Source organism: Silene latifolia, chromosome 1 (genome assembly GCF_048544455.1).
Source record: "Silene latifolia isolate original U9 population chromosome 1, ASM4854445v1, whole genome shotgun sequence".
NCBI classification, from domain to species: domain Eukaryota; kingdom Viridiplantae; phylum Streptophyta; class Magnoliopsida; order Caryophyllales; family Caryophyllaceae; genus Silene; species Silene latifolia.
The window spans coordinates 3,512,496-3,540,405 of record NC_133526.1 but is presented as its reverse complement, the minus strand read 5'-3'; the positions used below and the strand labels follow the sequence as shown (position 1 = coordinate 3,540,405).

The 27,910-nt window shown below is 33.4% G+C and overlaps 1 protein-coding gene across 1 annotated transcript; it reads right to left on the bottom strand.

The window, feature by feature from the left end:
* Window positions 1-18,535: 18,535 nt before the first annotated feature.
* On the bottom strand, window positions 18,536-24,539 carry LOC141638672 (uncharacterized). Its single transcript, XM_074448189.1, has 3 exons — window positions 23,091-24,539; window positions 20,350-20,520; window positions 18,536-19,516 (listed from the first exon to the last, which is right to left on the bottom strand). The coding sequence occupies exons 1-3, from the start codon at window positions 24,537-24,539 to the stop codon at window positions 18,536-18,538; spliced, it is 2,601 nt and encodes an 866-aa protein (XP_074304290.1).
* Between the last annotated feature and the right edge of the window lie 3,371 nt (window positions 24,540-27,910).

The window sequence follows — 27,910 nt, the reverse complement described above, 5'->3', positions numbered from 1 at the left end:
TTAGTTTATTTTTAAAAAAATTTGTAATTAGTTAGTAGATTTAGGTAGTTTAGAATAGAATCGTTATTGTCAGAACTGATTAACGATTATCGATTACCGCACCAAAAATTAATCTAAGTCAGAAAATGATTTTTTTTTTTCAAAAAAAAAAAAAAAATTCCTGGACGAAAAACATTTTTGTCCAGACCAAGGTCCGGACAAAGAAATTTTTCGTCCAGACAAAAATATTTTTCGTCCAGACGGAAAATATTTTCGTCCAGACCTAGGTCAAGGCGAAAAATATATTCGTCCGGAAAAAAAAAATCTCCCGGCCGGAGAGAGAGAGGGGGAGGGGGGGGGGGTTAATGGGGGCAATATTGGAAAGATGTGCTAATTATCGACGATAATTAGTAAAAGTGTCGACGATCTTTAGCACGACCCATATCATATTCCACGTTTCTACTAAATGGAATATTATGATAAATATTTAAGTGTTAGGAGGACGGTCCTTTTGGAGGAGATGAGAATTTTTCGTTATATGTTATGGGTGTGCTTAGGGGCGTATCTAGGATTCAGAAGTAGGTTGGGCAAGGTTGACATTCGATGGTTAGACATGTGAAACCGGCAATTCGTATAATTGGAGTTGCACATAGTGTAGCGATATAACTGTGAATGATGATAGCAAAGCCTTTTTTTTGGGAGAATTACAATATACTATAATTCATTATCTTATAAACATATTGTTGGAGTATAAATCCACTTGTGAGTCCCACATCGGTGAAAAAGAGAGAGATTGTCTATCTTATAAGGCCTAGGGGTGTTTCTCCCATTGCCAATTGGTTTTGGGAGATAAGAGCATTCTTGGGCTTGTGAGTTAGACTTCTCTCCTCCACCGCGGGTAAGGCCAGACCCATCTCGTGTTTATTACATATCAACAAGTCTCTCTTTAGAAAGATATATCCGTTTTAAGATTAAAATAAGTCAAATATCATATAATTTGCGTAAATAAGAGAAACCAAAAAAATGTTAGGTATGAGAATTGAGCGTCAGCCACTGACAACAAAGAAAGAAATCCATCATGCAACTACTTCAACCAACTGAGCTACAACTGAAACAATGAATATTTAGACATGTAACTTATATGGGTTGGGCTGAAGCCCAGGTAGCCTCCTACGGTCCTACCTAGATCCGCCCCTGGGTGTGCTGTCGTAAAATCTAAGGGTAAATCTTGATATATATGTTCATTAAGGTTAGATGTTTCTTCTCTATGTAAAGTGAGTTATAAGTTTATAACGGGGATTTCAGAGGAAGTCGTTGCTTTGTGATTTTAATAGTATGCCTCTCATCTCTGTAATGTATTAGCTAATCTTTGCATGCATCAGATCTGTGCACTCGATGGATGGTAGAGTTATTGTGTTCTCGGTACTGATTTTAGTTGTATCTCAGTCATTTGAAACAACAATAAAGTACAAATTATATAATTGAGTTTGACAAATGTAGTAATGAAGAAAATGGAAAATTTTAATTAGCAACATATAACATCGACAATAATTTAATCCTTTGCTAATTGAAAACATAACGTGAAAACTTTTGAAAGAAAAACATAATATAAAAACAAGCTAGTAACATTTCATCTTACATCTGTTACTCTCAAGTCCTAAATATAATGTCGTCGAAAACATTAATTATTGATGATGGAGCAAAGAAGATGCAAATTAATTAGCCTAATAATAATATTGTTGATTATTATTATTAGGTAATTAACTACATCTACAAAAGCTGAAAAAAGAATCACGTGAGCAAGAATAGGAACAACAATCACGGCAAGATCCACAATCAAGATTCCACCTTGCACCATAACATGCCCTAAATCCTCTTAAAGACGTTGATCGACTATTATGATGTGCTTTCAACGTAAAACCATTTTTCGTTGAGGCGATTTCTACTTTTGCCTCCTTTGCATTTCCTGTCATGAAAATATATACCTCATTTGTTAGCATTCTCCCTAAACGTAATTACTTCTATTCCGATTAATAATTTTGTTTGAAATCTCGGAAGAGAATTTTAAACAATGTATTCTCATTGTCAGGAAATCCATTGTATATGTAACAAGTAACAAATACGAGTATATATTATTATATTAATCAGTGTTGATTTTAAACATTTTAATCAGAGTTTAAAACAATATTGTTCTATGACTCTATTTTAAGTGGTTCATTTAATGAAAAGTATAACGACGATGTTGCAAGTTTAGGGCGATCTTGCATGATAAGTACAAACAACAAGAGGGTGTGTACGTACTACAAAACTAGTTACATATGCATGCATGCACAACGTAACATGAAAATAATCACATATACAGTAAATGAGTACGTAGTTGAAAAGAAATTAAACCTGATGCAACGAGCAAAATAAAAGCAATGACAATAAGTTTAGAGTAGTAGTTCAACATTTTTGCACTATTGAGATAAACCTAGTAATTAATTAAATCACTTGCAAATATAATGTAATATATTTTGTTGATTTGTGTTAATGCAAAAACTTGATTGTGCCTAGGCTATTATTTATAGACCTACTTACCATAGGATGAACATGAGTTCTTAGCAATTTCAAAATTACCACTAGGCCAAATTGTCAACTAGGTATATAGTAAAACATGGTCCATTAATTATTAATTACCAAATTGATATAAAAAAATTAGTCTAGATTTAGAATTAACAAAGAGAGTTCGTACATCTCCTCGATAATGTCCGATCTAGAAGCTAGGAGTTTTTATCACCGAGTTTTGTATAAAACAGTTACTATACATATAGTTAAATTATTTCCAATTTTATAAAAGTTGCGTAGACTATTAAATTATGGTTTATATACAAATGGAATCAATACATATATATAAAGCATAAACTTTTCGAGCGATATTAGAGAGTCCAACTTTTTTAGAATTCCTAATAAGTGTAGATTTAGCTTTTTTCTCTTAATAGTTTATGATAAAATTATCCTAATCAAAGTAGATCTAATAATTTATGAGAAAGTAATCCTAATAGAAGTAAATCTAATATTTTATGAGAAAAAAAATACTAATAGAAGTGGATCTAATAATTTATCGATTATTCTTTACTAACATAATAATAGAAAAATAATGTTACAAAAATATTTATTTTAGAAATATTCATAAAGTAAAAAAAAAAAAAAGTCATATAATAAACGTATAAAAGTGTTAAAATTGTATATTTTATAAACATATAATTAATCTTTGTGAGAAAAAAAAAAAGAGATCCTAATCTCTTACAAATATAAATATTGTCAAAAATCTAAGTTGTGATTTTAACTATTTGGTGAAATAATTTGTGTAGTAATAAAGATAATTTTATTTAGAAACTTTTTTGAATATTTAAAAGATTTACAAAAGATTCGAGTTGGTAATTATAATCAAACCTGTAACTGTCTTACACAAAAACCTTACGAAAAAGCTAAACTTTATTTAAAAAAAAAAAATACTTCATGAAAAAGTAACATGTCATAATAGGAAAATGAGGTAAAGAATGATATTTACTTAGCATTTGACAGAGAAAATTTCTACAATGACAATATTAGAAATAAACAACTTCAACGATGACATGAAATAGTTTTAACTCTGACTTTCTATAGCGTGTCAAATGTGTATGATTAGATTACCAATAATATTCACATAAGATTAAAAAAAAAATTGAGCTACCATTTAAAAATATTAAATAAGTCTCATATAGATTATGTCAAATGAGCCAAAAAATTAAATACAAATGAACAAAGTCAAGAATTTCGATTTTATGCGGACTAATAATTCAAGAACCAGCTAACTATGAATAAGTCAATGTAAATATATATACAAATTGTGAGAACTATATATAATCTACTATTATATCACCGATTTTTTTTTTCAAACTGGTTTCAAATTTATCTCAAATCCATAATAGACGTTAAAAATGTATTGAACTGCCAAATATACAAAATTATTCGGTTAGATCAACTTTTACTTTTTAAATTGGGAATGACATTTTAAATTAACTAAAATCGGTGGCGCGTACAACAATAAAAATAGGTAATTACATAACACAATTGTGTCTTCGGATGCTATACAACTGATATAATTAATACCAAAAGGAGTAGCTTTTAAGTTAAAGAGACTGATGATCCATCAATAATCATCAACCCAAAAATTTTCTGTGTTCCAATTTTCAATATAGTTGGACTTTTTCTTTTATCAACTTAATTGACGTCTACTATCAAACCATGACAATGTAAACCAATGTTTGCAATCTGTTGTTCAACAAATTCTTAGAACATTCAACATGCATAATGTTAAAGATGATCCTAATGGGAGCCTCATGCATTCTATGTAACAGAATCACATATATTTTTGTTCTGTTGTTTAGAGACTACTAATTTTATTGGAATTTAGTATGAATTTGATTTTACGAGAAGGTATATAAAGAGCAAAACACTCTCTTAACTGTAGATAGTCAAGGTAAACTTTTGCTATAGGAGATCTAACATTTCTCTAAACACACTAAGTATAGTTATTTATGATACTTGTTGCTTTACCTAACACCATTTAGTTTTACGTAGTTGTTATAGGTTAAAATAATTTGCAAAACTCATAAAGGCCTGTCTTATTAAGGGCGGTTCATTTGGTGAGCTGCACTATATTTATGGAGATAATGTTTTGTATTTAATTAAAACCTGTGATTTATATGACAATAATGGAAAAACTAATTACATACTCTTACTATGTTACTTGATGTTTTATAACTGAAATGATAACTACTAAATGACAAAACTCCTATGCTAAAAGCACTAATAGTTCATTGATCAACTATACCAACCACGAACTTTTGTTTATAAATGATTTAAACATAATTGATCGAACTTATTTTATCAACTATAAAATATATTTATAAAGATGACCCTAATGGGAGCCCCGTGCATCGCACGGGCTTTTCAACTAGTACATTACTGTACTGTAAAAAGATACTCCATTATACGGACGGATCACTTTGTTAGAGTATAAAACCGATTTTGAAACCCAACCATCAGTTCAAACTTTTAGTTGAATCGTTGAGATGGTTTTTTGACCCACTTTGCAACAAAACACAAGGCTCGTTGCAAAATGAACTTTGCGACTGGCTTTTTAGTTTTTATGATACCGAAGTGCATTGTATAGAGGTCGTCGAAGCACTAAATGTGGATCTGTTAGCAGAATGACTAAAACATTTGCAAGTAGCACGTATAATATCCAATGGAGGATCGTATACATACGCTAACTTACACAATTAACGTTTAAAACTTGAAATAATCAATAATGCCGTGCGTGTTGCACTAAGCCTTATACTCCCTCCTGTTGGGTTTGTGCCTTGATTCTGTTAACCGCCGCTTCGAATAACTATGCGGTTATTATATTAGGTTTAGAGAGTATTATATAAACTCTCTAATCCTCTACCTATGATTATCTTGCTTATCATAAATCAATCAGAATCAAAACTCCTCACATATCAATAAAACTCTCTCCCTTCTGCCCTGTGGACGTAGCTAACACACCGTTAGTGAACCACGTAAATCTGTGCGTTATTGTTCTTTATTTGTTCTTTCTTGCTTCTGTTATAACACATCCGTTCCAGACATTTGACTGAAACATCCCAAAGTAAAATAGGACAACAAATAATCGAACAGAGAGAGTATTATTTAGAGTTGAGATCAGATGTTATATAAGAATTTGTGCATTTTAGCGTTATATATTTTTGTTAGATAGATAAAAACAAAAACACTTAGATCCTTGAACAATAATTGTTTAAATAAGGGTAAATTGTTATTGTTATATATATAGACAGCCGACAATTTTCAAAAACTAAGTACTCTGTGTTTTTAATCATTTTGTATAAACTTATATCTTTTCCGCGTTTTTAATATGTTTCTTATACAATTTTCTTCCTTCACATGCGAGTTAACTTGTGTAATTATTTAGAAGAAGGTAATTTGTATACTCAAATTTACGGATAAAAAATACTCCGTACTAGGTAGTATCCCGCGCTTCCCGCGGCTTGTTTTAAAATTTTATTATTTTAATTGAAGAAAAATAATATAATTCATATATGATCTTTAATATTTTTATTTAGAAATAAAAATAAATTAATTTTTCTCAAATTAATTTTTTTTTAGGTTTAACTTCAATGTTTTAAAATAAAATACATATAATTTAATTATTAAAACTAATAAATGATAATCAATTATGTATGATAAACGTTTTATAAATAAATTTGTTACTTATATAATATCACACTCCCTTCTAGCTAGCCGCTTATTTCTTCCCTCTTTCCTTTTCGAAGCTAGTCGTAATTTCTCCCTTCTAGCTAGCCGCTTATTTTTTCATTTTACAAAAAATGCCATTTATTAGTGGACCTAATTAGACTTGAATAATGCAACGATGAACATTGAGTTCTCACATTATTATTTAATGATATATTATGTCCCAAATCAGTTAATATTTTTTCAAAATGATGTGAACATAATTTTATGTAAATTATATTTTTTTATGTATAACGTGTGATATTTATGTATCAACATATAGCGTCCAAACTCAACTTATTCAATTCTTTTGATTGTGTGCTGCAAGTGCTATGTGTCAAACATTTCTATAAGAAATTTACACCTTTTAGTTTTTTAAACAGGCTATTAATTATATTATTTTTATACAATGATGTTTAATAAATTACCTGTAAATAAAATAGTTTGAACTTTCTCAATTTTTTTTTTCGAGGTTTAACTTCAAAGTATTTAAAAGATAACATATAAAATATTTAACTAAAAGTAATATTTAGTTAGTCATAATCAATATTTTATACTTGACGCATACATATTTAATTGAAGATATTAAAGAAAAATGTAACGTGTTTTCTACTTGTTCATGTCGTTTATAATACTATATTACTTAATAATCATTACTTTTGTTTTGATTATTTAAATGTACTCGCAATCAATGTGTTACTGTGTACATACATACTCCTTATCACACTATTTAAACCTATCAAAATCTCACATGTATTCAATTTCTTGCAATATAATTTTTTTCATTCTTACACTATAAAAATTTATCTCTTAGTAGTTTTCTTTAAGTTATATTTTTAATAAATACAATGACTCTCCCAAATATATTTTTCTTACCGGATTTAATGGTATAAGTTTTATAACTTTTTCAAAATGTTTTTTTTTACGTAAATGTAAAATATCAAAATATTTCAATAAATATAATCAAAATTATACTCAATTGAAAGCATTTTTTGCAATGAACGTAATTTTACATTTTAGAATTTTTATCAAAATAATTTTTTACTAAATTTAGAGTCAAATTACCGTAATTTTTTATGTAGTTTTATAATAAATTTATTAAACAATAATTAATATTTTTCTGAGATTTATACAGCATTTATTATGCTCATATTAAATGATTAGCTGTAATTAATGCTTGTCATTAAGGCTGTATAGGACACGTGGCGCATCCACAGCGTTTTAACCCAGTTTTTATATATATATATATAAGATATGGGTAGTGAAATTAGTCAAATCCGAGGCGTGATATTCGAAGCCGAAATGGAATAGTTGTGGTTGGGTGACTGAAATACAGACCAAGTGATTGGTAATCAGGCCCAAATTAATATCCAGCAGACGTAGGAAGAAGTCCATCTAACTGAAAATATGGGCCGAAAATAAAAGCCCAAATTGACATAATCAGATGAACCATTGTTGTTGATTCGGTAGATTTTTCACGATTGCTCCTATTAGTCCTATATATCGTCGATAATTATTTCAAGAGTAAATTAACAATTACTCCCTTTTATAAACCACTTTTCTAAAATAACTCACTTATGAAAACTTTTTAATAATTTACTCCCATAAAATCTACTCAGGTCAAATATTGCACCCAAATTGACACTCCGGTGACAGATTCCGTCAATTTTTGAATTTTCTGATTTTAAGTCTATTTTTATGACCAAATTGCCCCTCTCCTCTCTTATATGCCTCTTATACTCTTGTCTCTCCTTTATACTCTTCACCTCACTTCATTCATTCACCATCTTCATATAATTTCCCCATTTTCCCCAATTAAGGTATGTTCATCTTCTCCCTCTTTCAAACCCATAATTTTGCATTTTAAACCCAGAAATTTCGATTCCAAACCAAGAAATTAGGGTTAAAATCACATAATTTAGGGTTAGAACCCAGAAATTTGAATTAAACCGCATCAATTAGGGCTATGAACAAATTAATTTGTCAAAATAAATCCAGAAACTAGGTATGTTCATCTTCTTCCTCTTTCAAACCCAGAATTTTGCGTTTTAAACCCAGAAATTTCGATTCCAAACCCAGAAATTAGGGTTAAAATCACTTAATTTAGGGTTAGAACCCAAAAATTTGAATTAAAACCGCATCAATTAGGGCTATGAACAAATTAATTTGTCAAAATAAATCCAGAAACTAGGGTTTACAACACCCAAAATATGGCTATGAACAAATAAATGGATTCACAATTAAACCCAAAAATTAGGGTTTAAAACAAACAAACTAATACTATAAACATGAGTTAGTTGGGGGAGGAAACTTACGATTATCAATCTGGAAACATCACAAATTGGGGGAGGATTCACCAAGGCGCAAATTTGGGGGAGATTTTTAGGGTAAAAATTTGAATTTTAATGTCGATGAAGATGCATAGCCTAATAGCAACTGAAAGTTGGCTTAACAATAACACAGGGGCATAACGGTCCTAAAACACGACTTTTCACCTGAAAATCCATTTGGGTGTAATTTTTGACCTGAGAACATTTTATGGGAGTAAATTATTAAAAAGTTTTTATAAGGGAGTTATTTTAGAAAAGTGGTTTATAAAAGGGAGTAATTATTAATTTACTCTTATTTCAATTCATCGATAACATCATTAAAATCGTTGGAACATATACGAAGTATAACACTATTACATGATAATTTAAATGATACTCCGTATTAATTAACGTAGAATTGTATTACATCTACAACTGCCAGTTTTACGAGTACAAGATTCGGAACAACATTTGAAACAAGATTCACAATTAACATAAGTATTTGCTGCATAACATTGCAGCACAAAATGTTGTGTAGTGCCAAGTTTGTTAACACCCATCTCCTTAGCTTCAATTACTGACATTGCTCCTCCTGTTAAAAATAAAAATAAACAACTATAAATAAATACAAAGTAACTAAATATATAAATAACCAATATTTTAATCAAGATGAAGGTTATACTCTCTCGATCCCAATTATTAAAATGAAATTTTTATCAATGACTCTATATACGGAATGTACTCCGTATATGACAATACGAGTATTATTACACGAAAAAGCCTAGTGAATGTATATTTGTATAGTCGCTTAAGACAATAATAAGAAATGTATACTCTGTATATATAATGTATAAAATAAAATATCAAAATTAAACAAGATTAACGAGAAAAATATAAATGATATACATATAAAAGCTATTTTATCGATAAGGGGGTACGAGTCGTTTTAAATGAGCATGGACGTATACGGTCTACACATACGGAATAATAACACAATAACGATAAGGATATGTTACGGTAAAGGGGATCGAAGATCATGTTTAAGAAGAAACCTGATGCAACGAGCAGGATAACGGTAATAATGACGAATTTAGTGTAGCTCAACATTTTGGCACAATCAAGAGCTATGAAATCAGTTGCAATAATATGATGAATGTAATTAATTGAAATTGTATTGTTAATTAACGTTATGCAAATCCTACATTATGCCATTTTGCCATGGTTATTATTTATAGTACTTTGCATGTGTTTTTGTATATAGGTTCAAATTTTTAATTAGGCCAAGTTGTCAAATTGGTAAAAGATTAATAAGTAAACTAGTGTAGATCCCGCGCAAATGCGCGATAAATATAGGCCTTTTAATTTTTAGTGTATTAGTTATAGATTTTAGATTTATATCTCGCGAATTTTTATAAAAAATAACTAATATTAAAATTAATCAAAAGAATTGAATAATTCCATGAATTGTGTTTTTTATGAAAATATTTTAACTACATCAATTTTTTTTTAAAAAAAAACTTTTTTCGTCACGAAGTTAATAATAGGAGATACAGTTTTTATGTATAGATTATTTTAAATGGAAAATTAGTTTAATAAATGAAAATCTAATTTGTTTCCATTTATAATTTTGAGCACCGCACTTTGGAGAGAAAACTTTAGAGAAGTTGTATTCTCTTAATATATAGGAGGATTTATACTTTTAAAATTTGCACCTCATTAATATTTATCAGTTCACTCCATTGTATTTTGATATGAAACAAAAGAATTGAAATGGAAAACTAATAAAAAAATTTATTTAAGTTGGGAATTTTTTTTTAGTGAATGTTTTTTTGTCACGAAGCTAATAGTAAGAATGTGTCAAGTTATTCTATACAGTAATAATTATTGCATTACTGAAAAATTTAGCAGCTTATACTTTGTAATTTAATATCAATTTTATTTTATTTTAATGAAAAAATCATAATTATGAATTTATTTAAAAAATTAGAGTTTATTTATAAGAATATATTCATTGAAAAGATAATAATGTAATGAAAGAAAATTTTATTTATTACCTTATTTAGCTAGATGCTTTTTGGAGGGAAAATTAAAAGAATTTTTATTCTCTTAGTAGTAGGGGATTTGACTGAAAATCTTTAAGTCAAGTGTAACCATAATACTCTAATTGTTACTTAATTATCATCCTCCTTGGGTAGGAAATAGTTCAACTTACGGAAGGAGCCGCCGGTGACTAAACCTGACAAACGGGTCAAGTTCGGACTGTGTTAATTTTGGATTTACAAGAGTTCTACTCAGGTCGGGTTAACTATTATCAGCGACGTAGTCAGGATAAAATCATAGGTAGAGCCGAATTTTAGAAATTTCTCAGTCTTTAGTTTGTGACGAAATGTACCCGTTACAAGCAAGACGCTTTGTAATCAAAGATAGTAAGGGGGCGTTTGGTTGGGGGGAATAAGGAAAGGGAAAGAGAATAAAAATAGTTGATTCCTTTTGTTGTTGTTTGTTTGACACAAAGAAAGGGTAACCCAAACCCCCCCTTACCCCCAAAATCATTCTCATCCATACCCCTCCCCCCCTTGGGTAAGCCCATAACCCCATAATCCCTTCTTCCTCCTACTCCCTATTTCCACCACTCCCACCAACACCCACCACACCCTCTCACACCGTCAACCACTGCCACTGCCACTGCCACCTACACCCTACACCCACCACACCGACACAACCACCACCAGCGACGCCGCCTGTCCACGCTACCCCATATCCTCAATCACTAAACACCAAACCGACACCTTCATTAACTCTCCCACCCCACCAACCACCACCAACACCTTCCTTGGCCACACCATTGCAACCGCCCGACGCCGGCCATACCAAATCTGGTGTTTTAAGGGGTGGGGGAGGGGTTTTCGAAGGGTTGTGGTGGATTTTTTAGAATTAATAAGGTGTTTGGGGTCGGGATTGTGGTGTTTGTTGAGGGCATGAGGCGCGGTGATAACGTTCGCCGTGGGGTACCGTGAGGAAGATCGTCGGCGCCGCTACTTGTGGTGGTGTCGGTGTAGATAATGGTGGTGGGTAATGGTGGTGGAGGTGGCGGATGTTGGCTTTTAATTCCCTTTCCCTCTAATTGTCAACCAAACACCCAAGTATAATATGGGTGATCCCATTCATTTCCCTCTCTTACCCTTTCTTGATTTCATTCTCTTACCCTTTCCCGTACCAAACGCCCCCTAAATGTGAACTGAAACTCATTATTTTCCGGCTAGAAGAATAGTTAATCACTGAAGTACGTTGACTAATTGTATACAAACAAGGTCGTGAAAGCAATAATCTTGGATCAAGCATACGAGCTAGAGTAATTGTCAAATTTGTCAAAAACTCAAATAAGACAGATTGTACACCGTGTAAGATTGCTAATGTATTACAGAGTTGACGTGTAGCTGATACGATCTAAATTTAAGACGGAAATAAGAAGGATAGAAAATGCTACTGTTCAATCAAAGATTAATAGGTCACCCAATTTAACAGAATTGTGGTGTAATTAACCAAATGAGATAAATCTGATACATCATTTATAAAATTCGTTGATTGATGATTACAAGGTAACTAATGCCCTTTATATAGCTTAATGACTTGGGAAATAAGAAACAAAAGAGAATATAAATGATTAAACTACCTTTAGTCTCATTTTTGATGTGTATCAGTAGCCTATAACAATCTTGTATTATAAGATACCTAATATTAACAATCTAATTAAATTACAGTTGTCTAAAAAAATATAATTAAATAAATTTAAATTGGACTATGTCGAGGATCGATTTGTAGTAATTAGACTATATATGCATTAAACTATAACGGTCGTCGTTTGAAGTTTAGGTTGGAGTATATAACAAGCATGCACGCAGAACAATGCGCTCATTGATACCATACAAATAACATTATTTGACGTGGAGTCTATGATTATGTTTGGATTATTAACGTGATTTGAGAGCAACTCTCACATATTTTTATTGGATGTGTATATAACGAGGAAATAAATATAGTTTTGTGTTTGTGTTTACAACTTCTAAATGGTCAACTGTAACAGGTGGATATGGTATCCAATTATATGTCATGATTAACAAATGGAGTTATTCTTATATAAGACGGGTTTTCACTAATATAGTTATAAAACATATTCAAGCACAATAACCTTATTAGTGGGTAAATGTGATTATTAAAATACCATGTTGTACGATAAATTTATGTAAAATAATCGAGTGCCAAGAGTCCTAACTTGTAAGTCAAGATAACCTGGTTTAACAAGCAATGGTACAACTATACAACCAAGATAATGATAGGGCGTGAGTCGACGCCACCCTCTCACATGCACCTCTTATTATTGGGGCTTTCATTATTGCATGTAATGCACCAGTTATTATTGGGGTCCTTATTTATTGCATGTGAGAGGGTGGCGCCGGAATTAGACGCCACTCGATAGCGCTAACTCATCTTCCTACAAGTAATGCAAGGCTGTTTATTTTTTAAACAGATTAAAGGCTTACAAGGCCTATTAAAACTCTATATAAGCACAACTAACATTCACATAATTAGTGGTGGAGCTAGGGGGGGCTAGCAGAGGCGGTCGCCCCCCCTGGCGGATGAAATTTTTAAAGTTTTTAGTTAATTTTTTCGAAATTTTTTGAGGGCGCCTTATGAAATTAGTCGTTCGCCCCCCCTAAAATTTTCCGCCCCCCTAAGTTCAAATCCTGGCTCCGCCACTGCACATAATAGTATCAATCTCTAAGGTCATCCCTAAAACACAAAGCGAAGCATTCAAAGGCCAAGAGGTGGGACGATGTCGATTAGACAAAACGGAACCATAAAGTGGTTCAACGACGCCAAGGGTTTCGGATTCATAACCCCCGATGACGGTGGGCCCAGAACTCTTTTTTCACTTCAGGGCTAGCCAGGGTACTGGGTTCAAGAGCCTTACGGAAGGCCAAACAGTCTCTTTTGTGGCAGTACAGGGGCAAAAGGGCATGCAGGCTGACGATGTCCAACCGCAGTAGTCAAGCGCGGCTGAATACTTATATTCGATGGTTTATTTGTTGTAATGCGGTTTTAAATAAATATTTAGTTACATTACTGTTTGTTAGAAATAAGCCGTTTACTTGGTCAACCTACTAATTACGACTTTACAAGAAAAAAATACGGAGCATTTAATACTTATATACCTATATGACACGAAATCACATTTTAATTATTTGTTCACACAAAATGCAAAAATGAGTAGTAATTTGTTTAATTAATACAATCTAATCTGTGTTCGAGACGTTTGAAAATAAATCCTTGCTTATATTATAAATAATAGTAATACAAATAATTTTTTTTTAACGTGTGCCCTAAGAACATACTTCCTCCATTCAACTCCAAACTACCATAGTACACTTTTCACGTTTGCCAACGCAAGTTTTGCGCGGTAAATATCATTAGCTACGTATATGCAAAAATTATAAAAGTTACATATTTTTAATGTACTTTCGTCAGAAAGACGAATCAAATAAGATCCCACAAGAATATATTTTCACTTATATATTGAGAGAAAATTGCAATTGAAGATTCATTTGTGAATAGTATGCAAAAACCAATATGGTAGTTTGGAGTTGAATGGAGGAAGTATTAATTATTTAATGTGCGTCTTTAAGGTACATGTTAGAAAAAAATGATTTTTTAAAATAAACAGATTAAAGGTTCACAAAGCTTTACTTAGGACTCTATAAAAGAACAACAATAATTCACATAATACACTATCCATCTATAAAAAACATACTAGCTCGATCTGTATTTCTATTTTCTCCTCACTTCTCAAAACGAAGCTTTCAAAGATCACCCCTGAAACACAAAGCGAAGCTTTCAAAAGCTAAGGGGTGTGACGAGATGTCGAATAGAGTAACTGGATCCGTAAAGTGGTTCAATGACGAGAAGGGTTTCGGATTCATAACCCCACAAGGCGGTGGCGACGACCTCTTTGTTCATTTCAAGGCTATCGAGAGCGATGGGTTCAAAAGCCTTAAGGAAGGCCAAGTCGTCTCGTTTGTGCCAGAAAGGGGAGAAAAGGGCATGCAGGCCGCTCAAGTCAGGGTGGAATAGCGGAGGGCTGAATATTACACAAATACTTGTATAAGACGGTCTATGTAACGCCGTTAATTTCCCTTGCTTACTCCGTTTTCCTTTCGATTGTCCAAGTCTCGTTATTATGTTTAATGTTATTGGTTGTGTTTTTAATAAGAAACTATAGTTAATGGAATCAATTGAAGTTATACTTCCCCTTCCCAACTAGTCTCTCTTACGACAAACATATTTATTTTAAGGTTAAAACGGGTCAAATATGTGTAATTTTATGTGTACTTCAAATTTTTACGTTAAAGATATGTCCCAATACATAGTTATTTATTGTCGTTTTTTGTGAGGGTAATTTCAAATATAGATAACGATTAATCGTCACAAGAGTATACGGAATATTTTATTGTGGATGAAGGTAACATTATAGTATATCAACTCATCAATAACTGGAATGTCCATACAAGTATATTTTGAAAGTGTTTTTTAGATCATACAACGTAATTATTATACATAATCAATGTTATTAAATTAGGAAAGAATGTTAGCCGTATATCATTTTTTTTGTTTAAAATACTCTTATTCACCCATAAAATGTCATGTTATATTTGGTGAAATTATATGATGTCATGTCGACAGTGACTTGAAGGATTAATATATGATATGATGATATGATATAATTTCGTCCCTACTCACTAGTAAAATAAAAAATAAATTAATACAATAATATAGTGACAATGACAATAATCCACTCATTTGCTAATCCAAAACATAACATTCATAAAACTTCCCAAAAGAAAAACGCAATATAAAGGACGAGCTACTAACATTCATTTTCCATCTTTTACTCTTAAGTCCTACGTAATGTCATTGAAAACATTAGTTATTGATGGTGGAGTAAAGAAGATGCAACTAAAAAGTCTACCGACAATAATACTGAAACTCGATATCACCCTTTAAAACGGCCACCCGTAAAATTAAGCATTTTAAATACATCTACAAATAAAGTTGAAGAAAACATCACGTTTGCAGGATTGGGAACAACACATGAGGCAATCGCATTGAACATTAGTTCTTGCCCCATAACATGTCGCAGTTACCACCTCGGAATCTTCCTTCATTGACGAAGCTACTTCCACTTTTGCCTCCATTCTTATTCCTGTCAAAATTTCACTTGCTTTTGTTAGCATATTGTGCATAAATACCATATATGTATAAATAAATAAATAACTATAGATATTACTCCTGTGAAAATTTCACTTGCATATTTTAATCTCCAAATATCTACTAAATGTTTTGTCTTTTTTGGTGTAAAGGGAGCCACCAGGACAGTTTTAATTGATGCTACCGAGGTTTGAACTCAGGTCTTGAGTACTACCTTTTCTGACTTTATTACCAACTATAATTACATCTGTTACTTTAATGTTTTGTCAAAAGGGTAGTTCTTAATAATGTATTCACAATATGGCAATAATCACATATATTATTAAAGTAGTAATAATAATAATAATAATAATAACAACACTAAAGATGTCGTAGTTTAGATGAAAATGAAGCCATGAAGGTATTTTATACAATAGGTATCAGTTTCGAATCCCTTATATTCTATTGCCTCGTTGATTAAAATAAAATACCTGTATATTAATATAGTACTCCGTAGTAAAAAAGAAATCAAACCTGATGCAATGAGCAAAAGAAAAGCAATGACAATAAGTTTAGAGTGGTTCAACATTTTGGCACTGTGAGAGCTAGTAAATCACTTGCAATAATGTAAATATAAACTATATTGTTGATTTGAGTTAATGCAAAACATTCATTATTCCTTGGCTATTATTTATAGAATTATTTAGCATGGATTATTGGCTATTCAAAATTACCACTAGGCCAAATTGTCAATTAAGCATAGTAAAAAAACTGTTTACCAAGAAGATGATCATAAATTTAAATGTTTGTAAATTCTTATTAATATAATCTTACCTTTAACTTTATCCTAGGGCTAAAACAAAATTATAACTATAATCTAAGAGATTTTTTATAATTTAATATTTTCTCTTTTTTTTTATGGCCTTTCAGTAGTAGTTCAATGTATGTAAGCCTTTCACTTTAATTTTTACAAAAATACAATATATTTCTGCAAAGTCTATCTTATTGCATTTCTTACTAAAAATTCTTTCATATGAGTAATGTACCATAAACAATGCACGGTGAAGTTCATTGTACGTACGTAAACGAGGTAGTCAAAGCACTAAAAGTGGATCTATAATCAAGAGAATTATTTTAAAATTTTCGCAAGTAGGTCTATAATATAATTTTACGGCTCCCCGTACCGTGCAACACTCGATATTTGAGTAGGTTTTACGTGAACGATGTAAGAACGCTACCAAGTGATACTTAGTTTCAGTGGCGAGTCCAGGATTTTGATTTCGGTGTAGCAAAATTTATACTCAAGTTAAAATGTATAGATAATTATTGTGAAAATAGTAAATTTTGGTGTAGCAAACCACAAAATTCTAACCGAATTTTTCGCCTTTGGTGTAGTGGCTGCGACACCGAAGGCCTTAGTGGCCTCGCCCCTGCTTAATTTCAGTATCAACCTCTCACAATCGTGACCGATATTACTAGCTATACAATTACAAGAAAAGTGGTTTCAAATTATTGTGATCATAAAACGATAATATTCAATAAGTAAATATTTTAAGTAGGAATATATCCCCAAATGTTATAAATTTAATGATATTCATTTCTCAATGTTTCGAAATAATGAAATTTGTAAAACTCCGAATAAAAGAGATTTACTCTACCAATTAAGATTGTAATAGGACATAGAAGGCACATGTCCCCCAGTCTGCATCACAATATCCTATGAGTTGTGGTTCTGACTTTGATGAATAAAACAACCCCATATCCATGGTACCTTTCAAGTATTTCAGGATGTGCAAAGCTGCTTGAAAATGAGGTTCCTTAGGCTCACACATGAATTGACTTAATTGCTGAACAGCATAAGATAAGTCTGGTCTTGTTAGATTGAGATACAACAATTTCCCAATAATCCTTCTGTATCTTTCAGGATTCTCAAGAACTCCGTCTTGATCTATGGACAATTTTAACCCCTTTGCTAAGGGAAATTTGGCTGGTTTGCAGTGTATCATCCCTGTGTTAGTAAGGATGTCTTGGATGTATTTTTTTTGATTGAGAAGTATTCCATCTTCATTTCTTGTGACTTCTAATCCCAAGAAATATTTCATATAACCAAGATCTTTGATGGTGTAAGCTTCATGCAAAGCAGCTTTGGTATTCTTAATTTGCACCGCATTGTTTCCTGTTATGATCAAATCATCAACATAGACCAGAACTATGGTGATTAGATCAGCTGTTTTATGAGTGAACATAGAATAGTCATGTTTGGACTGAACATATCCTAGCTGTGACAGGAATTTGGTCAATTCCACATTCCACTGCCTTGATGCTTGTTTCAAGCCATAGATGGACCTTTTTAACTTACAAACTGGATTCCTGCCCCTGACTTCATAGCCTTCTGGAACCTTCATGTAGACTTCTTCCTCCAAGAAGCCATGGAGGAAGGCATTGTTGATGTCTAACTGATGCAGTGCCCAATTCTTTGAAGCTGCCACACTCATGAGAACTCTTACAGTGGCAAATTTGGCCACAGGAGAGAAGGTGTGTTTGTAATCCTTCCCTTTGATTTGGTTGTACCCTTTGGCAACCAACCTGGCTTTGAGTCTCTCAACTTCACCATTACGTCTGAATTTTATTTTGTAAACCCACTTAGATCCTATGGCCTTTTCCCCTGGTGGTAGTTCCATTATCTCCTATGTGTGATTTCCTTCTAGTGCCTTTACTTCATCTTCCATGGCCTTTATCCATTTGGAATCTTGACAGGCCTCCTCATAGGTTGATGGCTCCTTGATAGTGTGAACATTATTAACACTGCTTTCTTGATTAATAGCAGTATTATCATTTTCTTGAACTGCTGTTCTGCTTGGCAAAGATGTTAACTCAAAATCTTGAAATCTGCTTGGAACATTAGTGCTCCTTGTCATGACCCTACTAGGCCTGACAAGTTCTTCTGAGTGTTTCAACCCTTGAGTAGTGGTAGTGATGTCCCTTGTATTACTACCATTATCATTGATATACTCCTCTATCTCTTCAACATAGCCCTCATCTTCTTCAAAGTTGGTCAAGGGTATGCTGTGAATATTTTTGCTACTCTGAGTATTCTCATTCATGTAAGGAAATATGTTCTCATTAAATGTAACATCTCTACTCAGAAAGCACATTTGTTCCTTTAGATCATAGACTTTGTATCCCTTTTGAGCATAGGGGTATCCCAACAAGATGCATCTGTGTGATTTGGGATTAAACTTATCCCTTTTAGGCTCGGGTTTTGATGCAAAACATTCACAACCAATTATCCTGAGGTGTGAATAATCTGGCTGTTTTCCCATGAGCTTCTCAAAAGGGGTTTTCCAGCCAATTACCTTGCTTGGCAACAAGTTAATCACATGTGTTGCTGCCAAAATACACTCTCCCCAAAATCTCTTTGGCAAATTAGCATGTAATCTCATGGCTCTAGCAGTTTCTAGGAGATGTCTATGTTTTCTTTCAACCCTACCATTTTGTTGAGGGTTACCAGGTAAAGATTTTTGGTGCATTATCCCTTTTTCTCTGAATATGCTTGAGCATTCATGATTGACAATTTCAGTTCCATTGTCAGTCCTAATGTGTTTGATTTTACTGTTAAATTGGTTTTCAGCATATGATAGAAAAGATGAAACAGTCTCCTTAACTTGCTGTTTATTTTGAAGCAAGTAAGTCCATGTTACTCTAGTATGATCATCAAGCACAGTCAAGAAATATGAGGCTCCTGAAATGTTAAGAATGTGGTATGGACCCCATATAGGGATGTCAATGGATCGGGTTCGGGTCGGGTGAAGCCTCATCCGTCATCCATCCGTCTTTTTAAAATCTCATCCAACCCGTCCGTCATCCGTGAAACATATCATCCGTCATCCATCCATCCATCATCCATGGATGAAACGGGTGGATCGGGTGATAAACGGGTGTTGTGCATTTATAATTTCAAGTTTAAAAAATGATGATTTTTTTTTTCTCTACAAAAATAAAGTTAGATAATTAATTTAGTTTAACTTTCTAGTGGGTAGGCTTACAAAATATTTATATTGAGAGTAGAAAAATATGAAAATTTAAATATTTTATATCTTAATAATGTGTTATATGTAAAAAAAATTAAATAAAAAATAATAAAATCGGGTGATGGATGGATGGCGGGTGGAATTTCTTCATCCAACCCATCCGTCATCCACATCCGTTTCATCCGTCATCCATCCACCATCCATTTAAATCGGGTTTTCATCCATCTTTTAGGATCGGGTGGATCGGGTTTTGATGGATGCGGGTGAAATTGACATCCCTAACCCCATAGATCCATGTGGACAAGTTTGAAAGGTTTATCAGCTATGTTTTCACTCAATGAAAAGGGTAAGTTGTGATGTTTTGCAAAAGAACAAATATTGCAAGGAAACACACTTAATGATTTGCAACCACAAACAGAAATATATTTCATTTTGCTCAAGGATGTGTGCCCAAGTCTAGCATGCATTACATGAAGGTCTGAATGCCTTATTTCAACATTACTACTACTAGATACTCTTCTACACTTATTTGAAAACATAGAAAAACTAGCATTTTCTTCAAGAAGGTTGTTTCCTGCTCTCAATCTATAAAGCCCTTGTATCTTTCTCCCATAGGCCACTACTTCCTTAGTGATGTGGTCCTGAAACATACATTCCATATCATTAATTTTGACCTCTAAATTGGTATCATGTTGTAGATACCTCATTTCTGCACCCCTCGCAAACCACCCGGTGATGATTGGGCCGCATGTTTGATTCGCGGAACGATTTATGACAGTTCGTAAGATTATCGTCAAGTGATTGCTCAAATATTAATGTCTACCTCTTAGTCGTCATCTACGTCCCGATACGGTCGTTTTGACAGTAATTAGAGTACATTCGGAGTCCGGGCCTAAAACCGTCTCCATTTTCTAATAACCGTTAAATCCAGAAGTCGAATGTTACGGAATGTTCCGGATATTTCTATTCCATATTTCATAAATTTTATCTTTTAGTAAACAATTTCCCGTAATATTCACATAATATTTTAAGGAAAATCGAATTATTTCCGTCCTACCATAACTCAAACACGGAGATCTTTCTTCTGCAGGAGGAAACTCCTTGGGAACAGACGCAGCAGGTTCTGCGCCTCTTCCAAGAGACGCATGGGCTCGCTGCGCCTCTTCCAGTGCCCTTTCTCGCATGTTTCACGTATCTTTTTCATATCTTTCCGAGATTCACTTCCAAAGAGTCTCCGAAACCCTATTTCCTCCGTGTGATTAGTATAAATAGGAGCCTTCGCTCCTCATATTTCTCACGCGAGTGTCCGCCCTTCTCTTCTCCCTTTGCATTCTAGACTTTGTTCTTACTTTTTGGCGCCTACGTGCTTGAACTTTCGACCACGTAAGCTCGGATCCTTCCTGGTACCAGCCTCTCCGTTGCATGACCGACCAATTTGACCAACTACACATCAATCAACTTAATTAATTAATCGTTTTCCTCTTACGAGGGCACTTTCTTTGCATTCGCGTCGAGCATCACTAATCGATATTTTAGTCCTTCTCGTTTCGTCAACATGTAAGTCTGAGGGTGTAAATCCTTCTTTTATTTATTGTATTTACTTATTGTACCAATTGATGTAAGGTTTATGTCGAAAATACCAATTAAAACCGATTTCTAAAACCGTCTTTAAAAATCTCTTTTTACGGATTTCCAGTAGACAGACGTTGAGAAAGGACGCAAAGAATCGCTGCGCCTCTTGAAAGAGCTTGATTCTGCTGCGCCTCTTCGTGAGGGCCGCGCAGATTCTCGCTTCCTTTCTTCTTCCTCGTCCTCTGTTAGTTCGTTGTCCTTATTTGTTCTTATTTGTTTTCGTCAATTCTTTGATAATCATCACTAGTAATTCACATGTATATTGTATATAATTCGTTCACACGCTTAATTCATTATTAGTCCGACTTAAATCCCTTATAATCCAATATTTGCGGGTTTTCGTCATTAAATTCAATTCCGGGTTGCGGAAGTTCAATTTGTTCATATTGAGTTTCTGGAATTCGTCTTTGATATAGTTTTCATCTGTTTATTCACATGTTCATCATATATTCGTCATTAATCCATCATATCTAACCTAATCAATTGATTTAATTTGTCGGACTCATTAATATTTTTCACTTCTGTCATTATTCCATCTTGTATTAATTCGTTTGCATCCGTCTCATTCATATTGTACTGGTTTTATGACCCCTTCATATGCTAAATAACATGATAATCACTTTCATCCGAGTACATAATTTAATCCATCATTAAATTTACCAATTAGCATTAACAGCTTGAAATTACGGCTTCACGGCGGGATCGAGCCAAGGAACAGGACGCAGCGCGTCGTCGCTTTTATTCAAAGGACGCAGCTCTGCTGCGCCTGTTCCTGGCTGAGTTCTGTCCCTGAACTCCGTTTCTGCCTTGACTTAGTTTAATTAATTACGTAATTAATTAACTATTATCCGTAATATCGCTAATTCCTGTTCGTTTATTTTATTTCTTTTATTCTTTTTCTCAAATTATCCGTTTTAAAGGTATTTTTGACATAAATCGCCTAATCCGTTGTAATTATTGTAATTTTCATTATTGTAATTTATAATTATTGTATTTCTTTTATTGCTTGAATGCTCTCATATGTAAATAAGCATTAAATCCCTATTTTGACCAAATTGTATGCTAAACTAATTGTCCACCGACTTAGTTAATTCTTCACATGTTAGGATTAAAACTTGGATGTTGCATTGCATGCATACAATCGACGATATATCAAGTACGAATAACTTCCCTAATCATTAGTAGAGGCCGCTATCGAGGCGGGCGGGATTAGGTGTTCGATCAAAAGAGCTTCCTAATACGTACCCTCACCCCTTACTCCAGATCTCCGTGAGCACCCGTGTTCATTGGCATCCACGAGAGTCATTCTAGACATAGAATGCTAAGGGTAACGATTGCTTAGTGTTCATGTCTTTACTTTGTGTCTTGACATGACACGAGGTATTCGAACGGTTCCAATTTCCCATAAAAATTGGTGGCGACTCCATACAAAAATGCAAACGCTTGTTTCTCTTTTCCAACCCAAGCGCCCCCGTGGGCGGCCCGCTGTCCACACATGTAACAACTGTCCCACAGATAAAAGGTTATGTTTAATTCCCTTTACATATAGCACATTATGTAAAGTTAATGCCTTATTAACCTTGACAGCCCCTATTTGGTCTACCAATTTCATTCTTCCATCAGGCAAACTAATGAATATGGGTTCATTTAATGTCCTCATGTCAATAAATGCAGATAAATTTGTGCACATATGATCTGTAGCCCCAGTATCAATAATCCACAAGTTATTATCATTCAAAATATCAGTGGTTTGAACCAAGGATGCTATGCATGTACCTGCAAAGTTCATATTCATGTTGGTGCTGCTGGTGTTCTCATACATAGGTTGTTTTACTTTCCAAATTCTGGCCAACTCTTGTGCAACTGCCTGAGCAAGATTGTTATCCCCCTGAGACTCTGAATGACTACCAGAAGAGCCACTACTGTGATGACTTGACTCATGGCTGTTGGCTCCGGTATACTCCAGTGGGTTGTCCTGCATCTGTGTGTCAGGATTCTTGCATTCTGAGACATTTGCAGCATATTTGACCCGCATTCCTGACTTTCCCTCTTTGTTCATCTTGGTATTGTTGTTGGGATACCCATGAATGTCATAGCAGGTCTTGATAGTGTGTCCACCTTTGCCACAGACAGAGCAGATGATGCAGGTGTCATCAGTGTGACCAGTCCTTTGACATCTGTTGCAGAAAAGTTTCTGCCTTTCCTCTCTATCAAGCTTTCCTTTCTTGTAATTGTATTCTTCTTTAGGTTTGAATTTTTGATTTTCTCCAAAACTTGGCCGGTTGACAGCAAATTCTCCCACTTCTTGAGTCATTAAGGAAGAAGCTGTCTTTTGTTGTTCAGCTTGAAGCATCATGGAAAAAGCTTTGTTTACTGGCAGCATTGGCTCCATGGATAGAAGATTTCCTCTAAGAGTATCATACCCATCGTTGACACCCATGAGAAATTGTATGGTTTTGTTTCTTGCTTGTGCATCCACCAGCCTTTTGATGATGTTGCAGCTACATGTGCTGAGAACTCCACATGTGTAATCAGGTATACCTTCAATATCTTCAATTTCATCCCATAAAACCCTGAGTTTTGTGTAATACTCTGCCATAGGTAGGTTATTCTGTGTAGTGTTTCCAAGCTCCTTCTTGAGTTGATACAAAAGAAGCCCATTAGCTTGGCCATACCTTTCAACCACTTCATCCCATAGGACCTTAGCAGATGTCATGGACATAAAACCAGCAGCAATCCTGGCCGTCATTGAGTGCAGCAACCAGCATCTTATCATGTAATCACACCTCATCCAAAGTTCAGACTTCACTGTTTCTGATTCAGGAGGTTTCTTACAGGTTCCATTAATGAACCCTAGTTTCACCTTGGCTCCCAATGCTAGCCTCACACCTCTGCTCCAATGAAGAAAATTATTTCCATTGAATGGTTCATTTGTGAGTTGCATAGCAGGAAGTTCATTAGGTGACATACAAAGAGGATCTCCAGGTTGAGGATTAAAAGTTGGAGGAGTTCCTCCAGTTTCTGGCATTATGGTTTTTAGGATTTTAATTTTGTTAATTTGGTTTGATTATTTATGCGGAAAAACAAACTGACTCAAGATACCATGAAGAATTGTGAAATAGATGGAAAATAGAAGAAAATAATTTTGAGTTTTATTTACTCAGATTTCATTGATCATTTTGTGATGATTCATACAATAGGTGAATGTCTCTATATTTATATTGAGAGCATTCTTGATTTCCAAGGTGATTAGAATAGTGACTCACTAATAAAACAAAATACAATATGACAGCTACTACATACTATTTCCACCAATCTGCTTGTGTATTAGCTGGTGACTCAGTGGTCCTGTATTTCTGATTTGTACCTCTCTGCATTGTGTGCCAATCAGTACTGCAATTCCCTGCAGTGACAATATTTGTTGCACCATTGATTTCAGCTTCACCATGCTTCTCATTCTCTGTATTTAGCATCATCTTTCCATAGTAATTCATGTAGGTATTCCCACTTACCTAGGGGATCTAGGTAAGCAACTTCCTCCATTATGGAGGAATTGAAATTCATGGGAAGTTCCAATTCCAATTCATGTGAATTGGGGTAACCAAACAACCTACCCATTTTGCAATTCACATGAATTAAAGTTCCTGTGTAATTTAGTGGGCAACCAAACGACCCCTATATATATTTCACCAATACATTTATACTCGGTTAAGTGTTTAATGTTAACTCTTTCATTGTATGTGTATAATTTTTGGTTTGCGAAATGAATATATAATGTTTTGCTTTAAAACAGGTATGTAAACAACGATAAAATTTAGCCCCGCCTATAATTTTATCTTGGCTTTGTCCCTGTAAGAGATGTTCGAGCTTGGATAGCTTTGTTATCCATGGATTCATTATTTTTTTTTTGAGAAAAAGAACAATTCATTAATAGAACGCCATACGGCACTTACAAAGAATAACTATAATCGAAAACAAATCTAATGGAAACCAAAGAAAAATAATTTTCTTATAAACTAGGGATCTCAAAACAAAGATTCGACAATTACTCGTCCTATTATCGCTATCTTCATGTAGCTTTTGGGATCCTTCGTTTGATTTATGAGATAAAATTTACTGACCTGGTTCCAAAGATCGTTGACAAATCACTTTTACCCTTTGAAAGAACACGCCGCAAAACCATCAACGAACTACTCCCGACGACTATATTACGATGAAACTAAAACCACGAATAAATGGAAAACCCCCGAAATAAGGGATGGAAAAACGATTCTCACCAAAAGGGAGACACTTATTGAATAGAAAATAGGTATACATACTATTGATTAAAATTTGAAACAATTTTGGGGTTTACCATCGATCGATTGATAATCGATGGAGCCCTCAGATAATTTGATGGAGGGTTTTTTTATAATTTTTGAGAGAGAATTTTAGAGAGATGGCTCCTCAAATAGGTGTTTGTATTTAAGTAAGCATGTCATTCCATGGATTCATTATTGAAAAAATAAAGTGACGAACGAAGCATCTTTAAAAAAAAAATATTACTACTTTTTAAAAAAATTGTGATCATATTTTTAAAGATGAGCTATGAGGGACATAAAAATATCTTAAAATTGTCCCTATAAGATGATGAAAAAAACGGCAAAAAATCCCCGAGAAAAGTCAAACATAGAGACTACAATATACTCCTAGACCACGCTGTAATTTTGAAAACCTACGCTGTAAATTGTGAGAGCGCAAATATTACCGTTAACTATTGCGTTAACGACCTAAACATAAAACTCGAGAAATTGTAAATATTACCGTTAATTTAGTTTACCAAATTTCGTAAATATATTCTCTGACTTAATTTTGGAAAGTTTTTCAAATTGAAATAAACATTAAGTCAGACTTGATGCGATCTAAATTAAGACGGAAAATAGGAAGGATAGAATTGCAGTTGTTCGATCTTAAAGATCGATAGACTACCCCAATAATAGAATTGTAGTGAATAAATCACCTAGATTCCATTAAGACAAATGAGATAAATCTCATAAGTACATTCATAATTTTCATTGATTGATTATTACACATAAACTAGTGCCCTTTTATAGCACATAATGACTTGAAGAATAAGAAACAAAGGCAAAATTACTAAACTACCCTTCCTAATGTTTCGGTGTGTATCACAGACCCTTATATATTATCGTAAGAATACTTGTGAAAGACGGTCTTGCTAAACAAACACTTTAATTTCTTACGTACTTGTTAATTTTCATCAGTGGAGGAGCTTGGAGTAATCACATCGATGTCGAAAAAGATTGATGTAACAAAGAAAACAAATAGACAAGTGTGATGAATTGTGTCATAAATATGGTTCTGAAATTGCTTTAATTACTTTCTCTGAAGCTGGTAATTGTTTTTTTTATGGTAATCCTAATCCCGATTACGTCCTAGAACGTTATCTTAATTGTTCTGGTTCTAATGACGGTGTTAATTGTGGCGGGTTTTGGTGGGACGAGGTGGAAGTTGATAAACTCGGGTTAAGCGAGCTTGAGGAGTATAAGGTTGCGTTGGAGCGGTTACAGAATGAAGTTGGTTCGACGGTTGATAGCTTTAATCAAACATTGGAAAGGTCAAGAAACGAAGATATTTCGACTATTATTGATGATATTAAACCTGATTTCTCGATGAGTAATGACGGACTTGGATTAGATGATCTCGACTTTGATGACGTGTTTGATGGAAGCTTGAATGACGATCAATTTGGTTCTGATTTCGATTTTGATTTTGATCTCGGTGATTTGATTAATAACGGTTTTGGAATAGAAGTTGATGTTCCTGATACAAGTCTTTTGCAAGACTTGCTAGTTAATTAGAAAGTACTCCGTATTTGTTTATTTTGTTATCGAAATTGTAAAAAAATATTGCAACAAGTCTTGTACTTTTGTGTAGTAATCAAATTTATAAAAAAAATTATTATGCTTTTTTGTACAATGGAGCTTTGATTATTTATTTATTTTTTTATTTATTTTTTTTTTTTTTTTTTTTTATTTTTTTTTTTTACAGTGGAGCTTTGATTATATGGTGGTTTGTTTGAAGTTGTTTGGATTAGCTTTTGCGGACGATGTCGTCGAACTATTTTGAGCTTCTGTTGTTTACATTCATTGTTGACAACTTTTCATAAAGCTGTGATCTTTAGGGAGTTTATTAGGATTTTTGTAGATTAGCTTCTGTAAATTCTTCAATAGATTAGCTAACACAATTATTCATCTAGTATGAGACCGTCTCACTTACAACCAACTTGAATAATTACTGATAATTCATTAGTCACACAAGTAAAACCGTTTAGTATAAGCTTATAAGAGAAACAGAGCTTGCAAAAAAATTACATCTAAACTTTAATTGATCAAACTAAGT

Excerpts from the sequence above, each read along its gene's own strand:
- LOC141638672 (XM_074448189.1), bottom strand. The coding sequence starts at position 24,539 with ATGCCAGAAACTGGAGGAACTCCTCCAACTTTTAATCCTCAACCTGGA. Across the intron at positions 20,521-23,090 it reads ACCAAATAGGGGCTGTCAAG|GACCACATCACTAAGGAAGT; the intron begins GTTAATAAGGCA and ends TGTATGTTTCAG. Across the intron at positions 19,517-20,349 it reads TAAGGCATTCAGACCTTCAT|CAAGTTAAGGAGACTGTTTC; the intron begins GTAATGCATGCT and ends CAAAATAAACAG.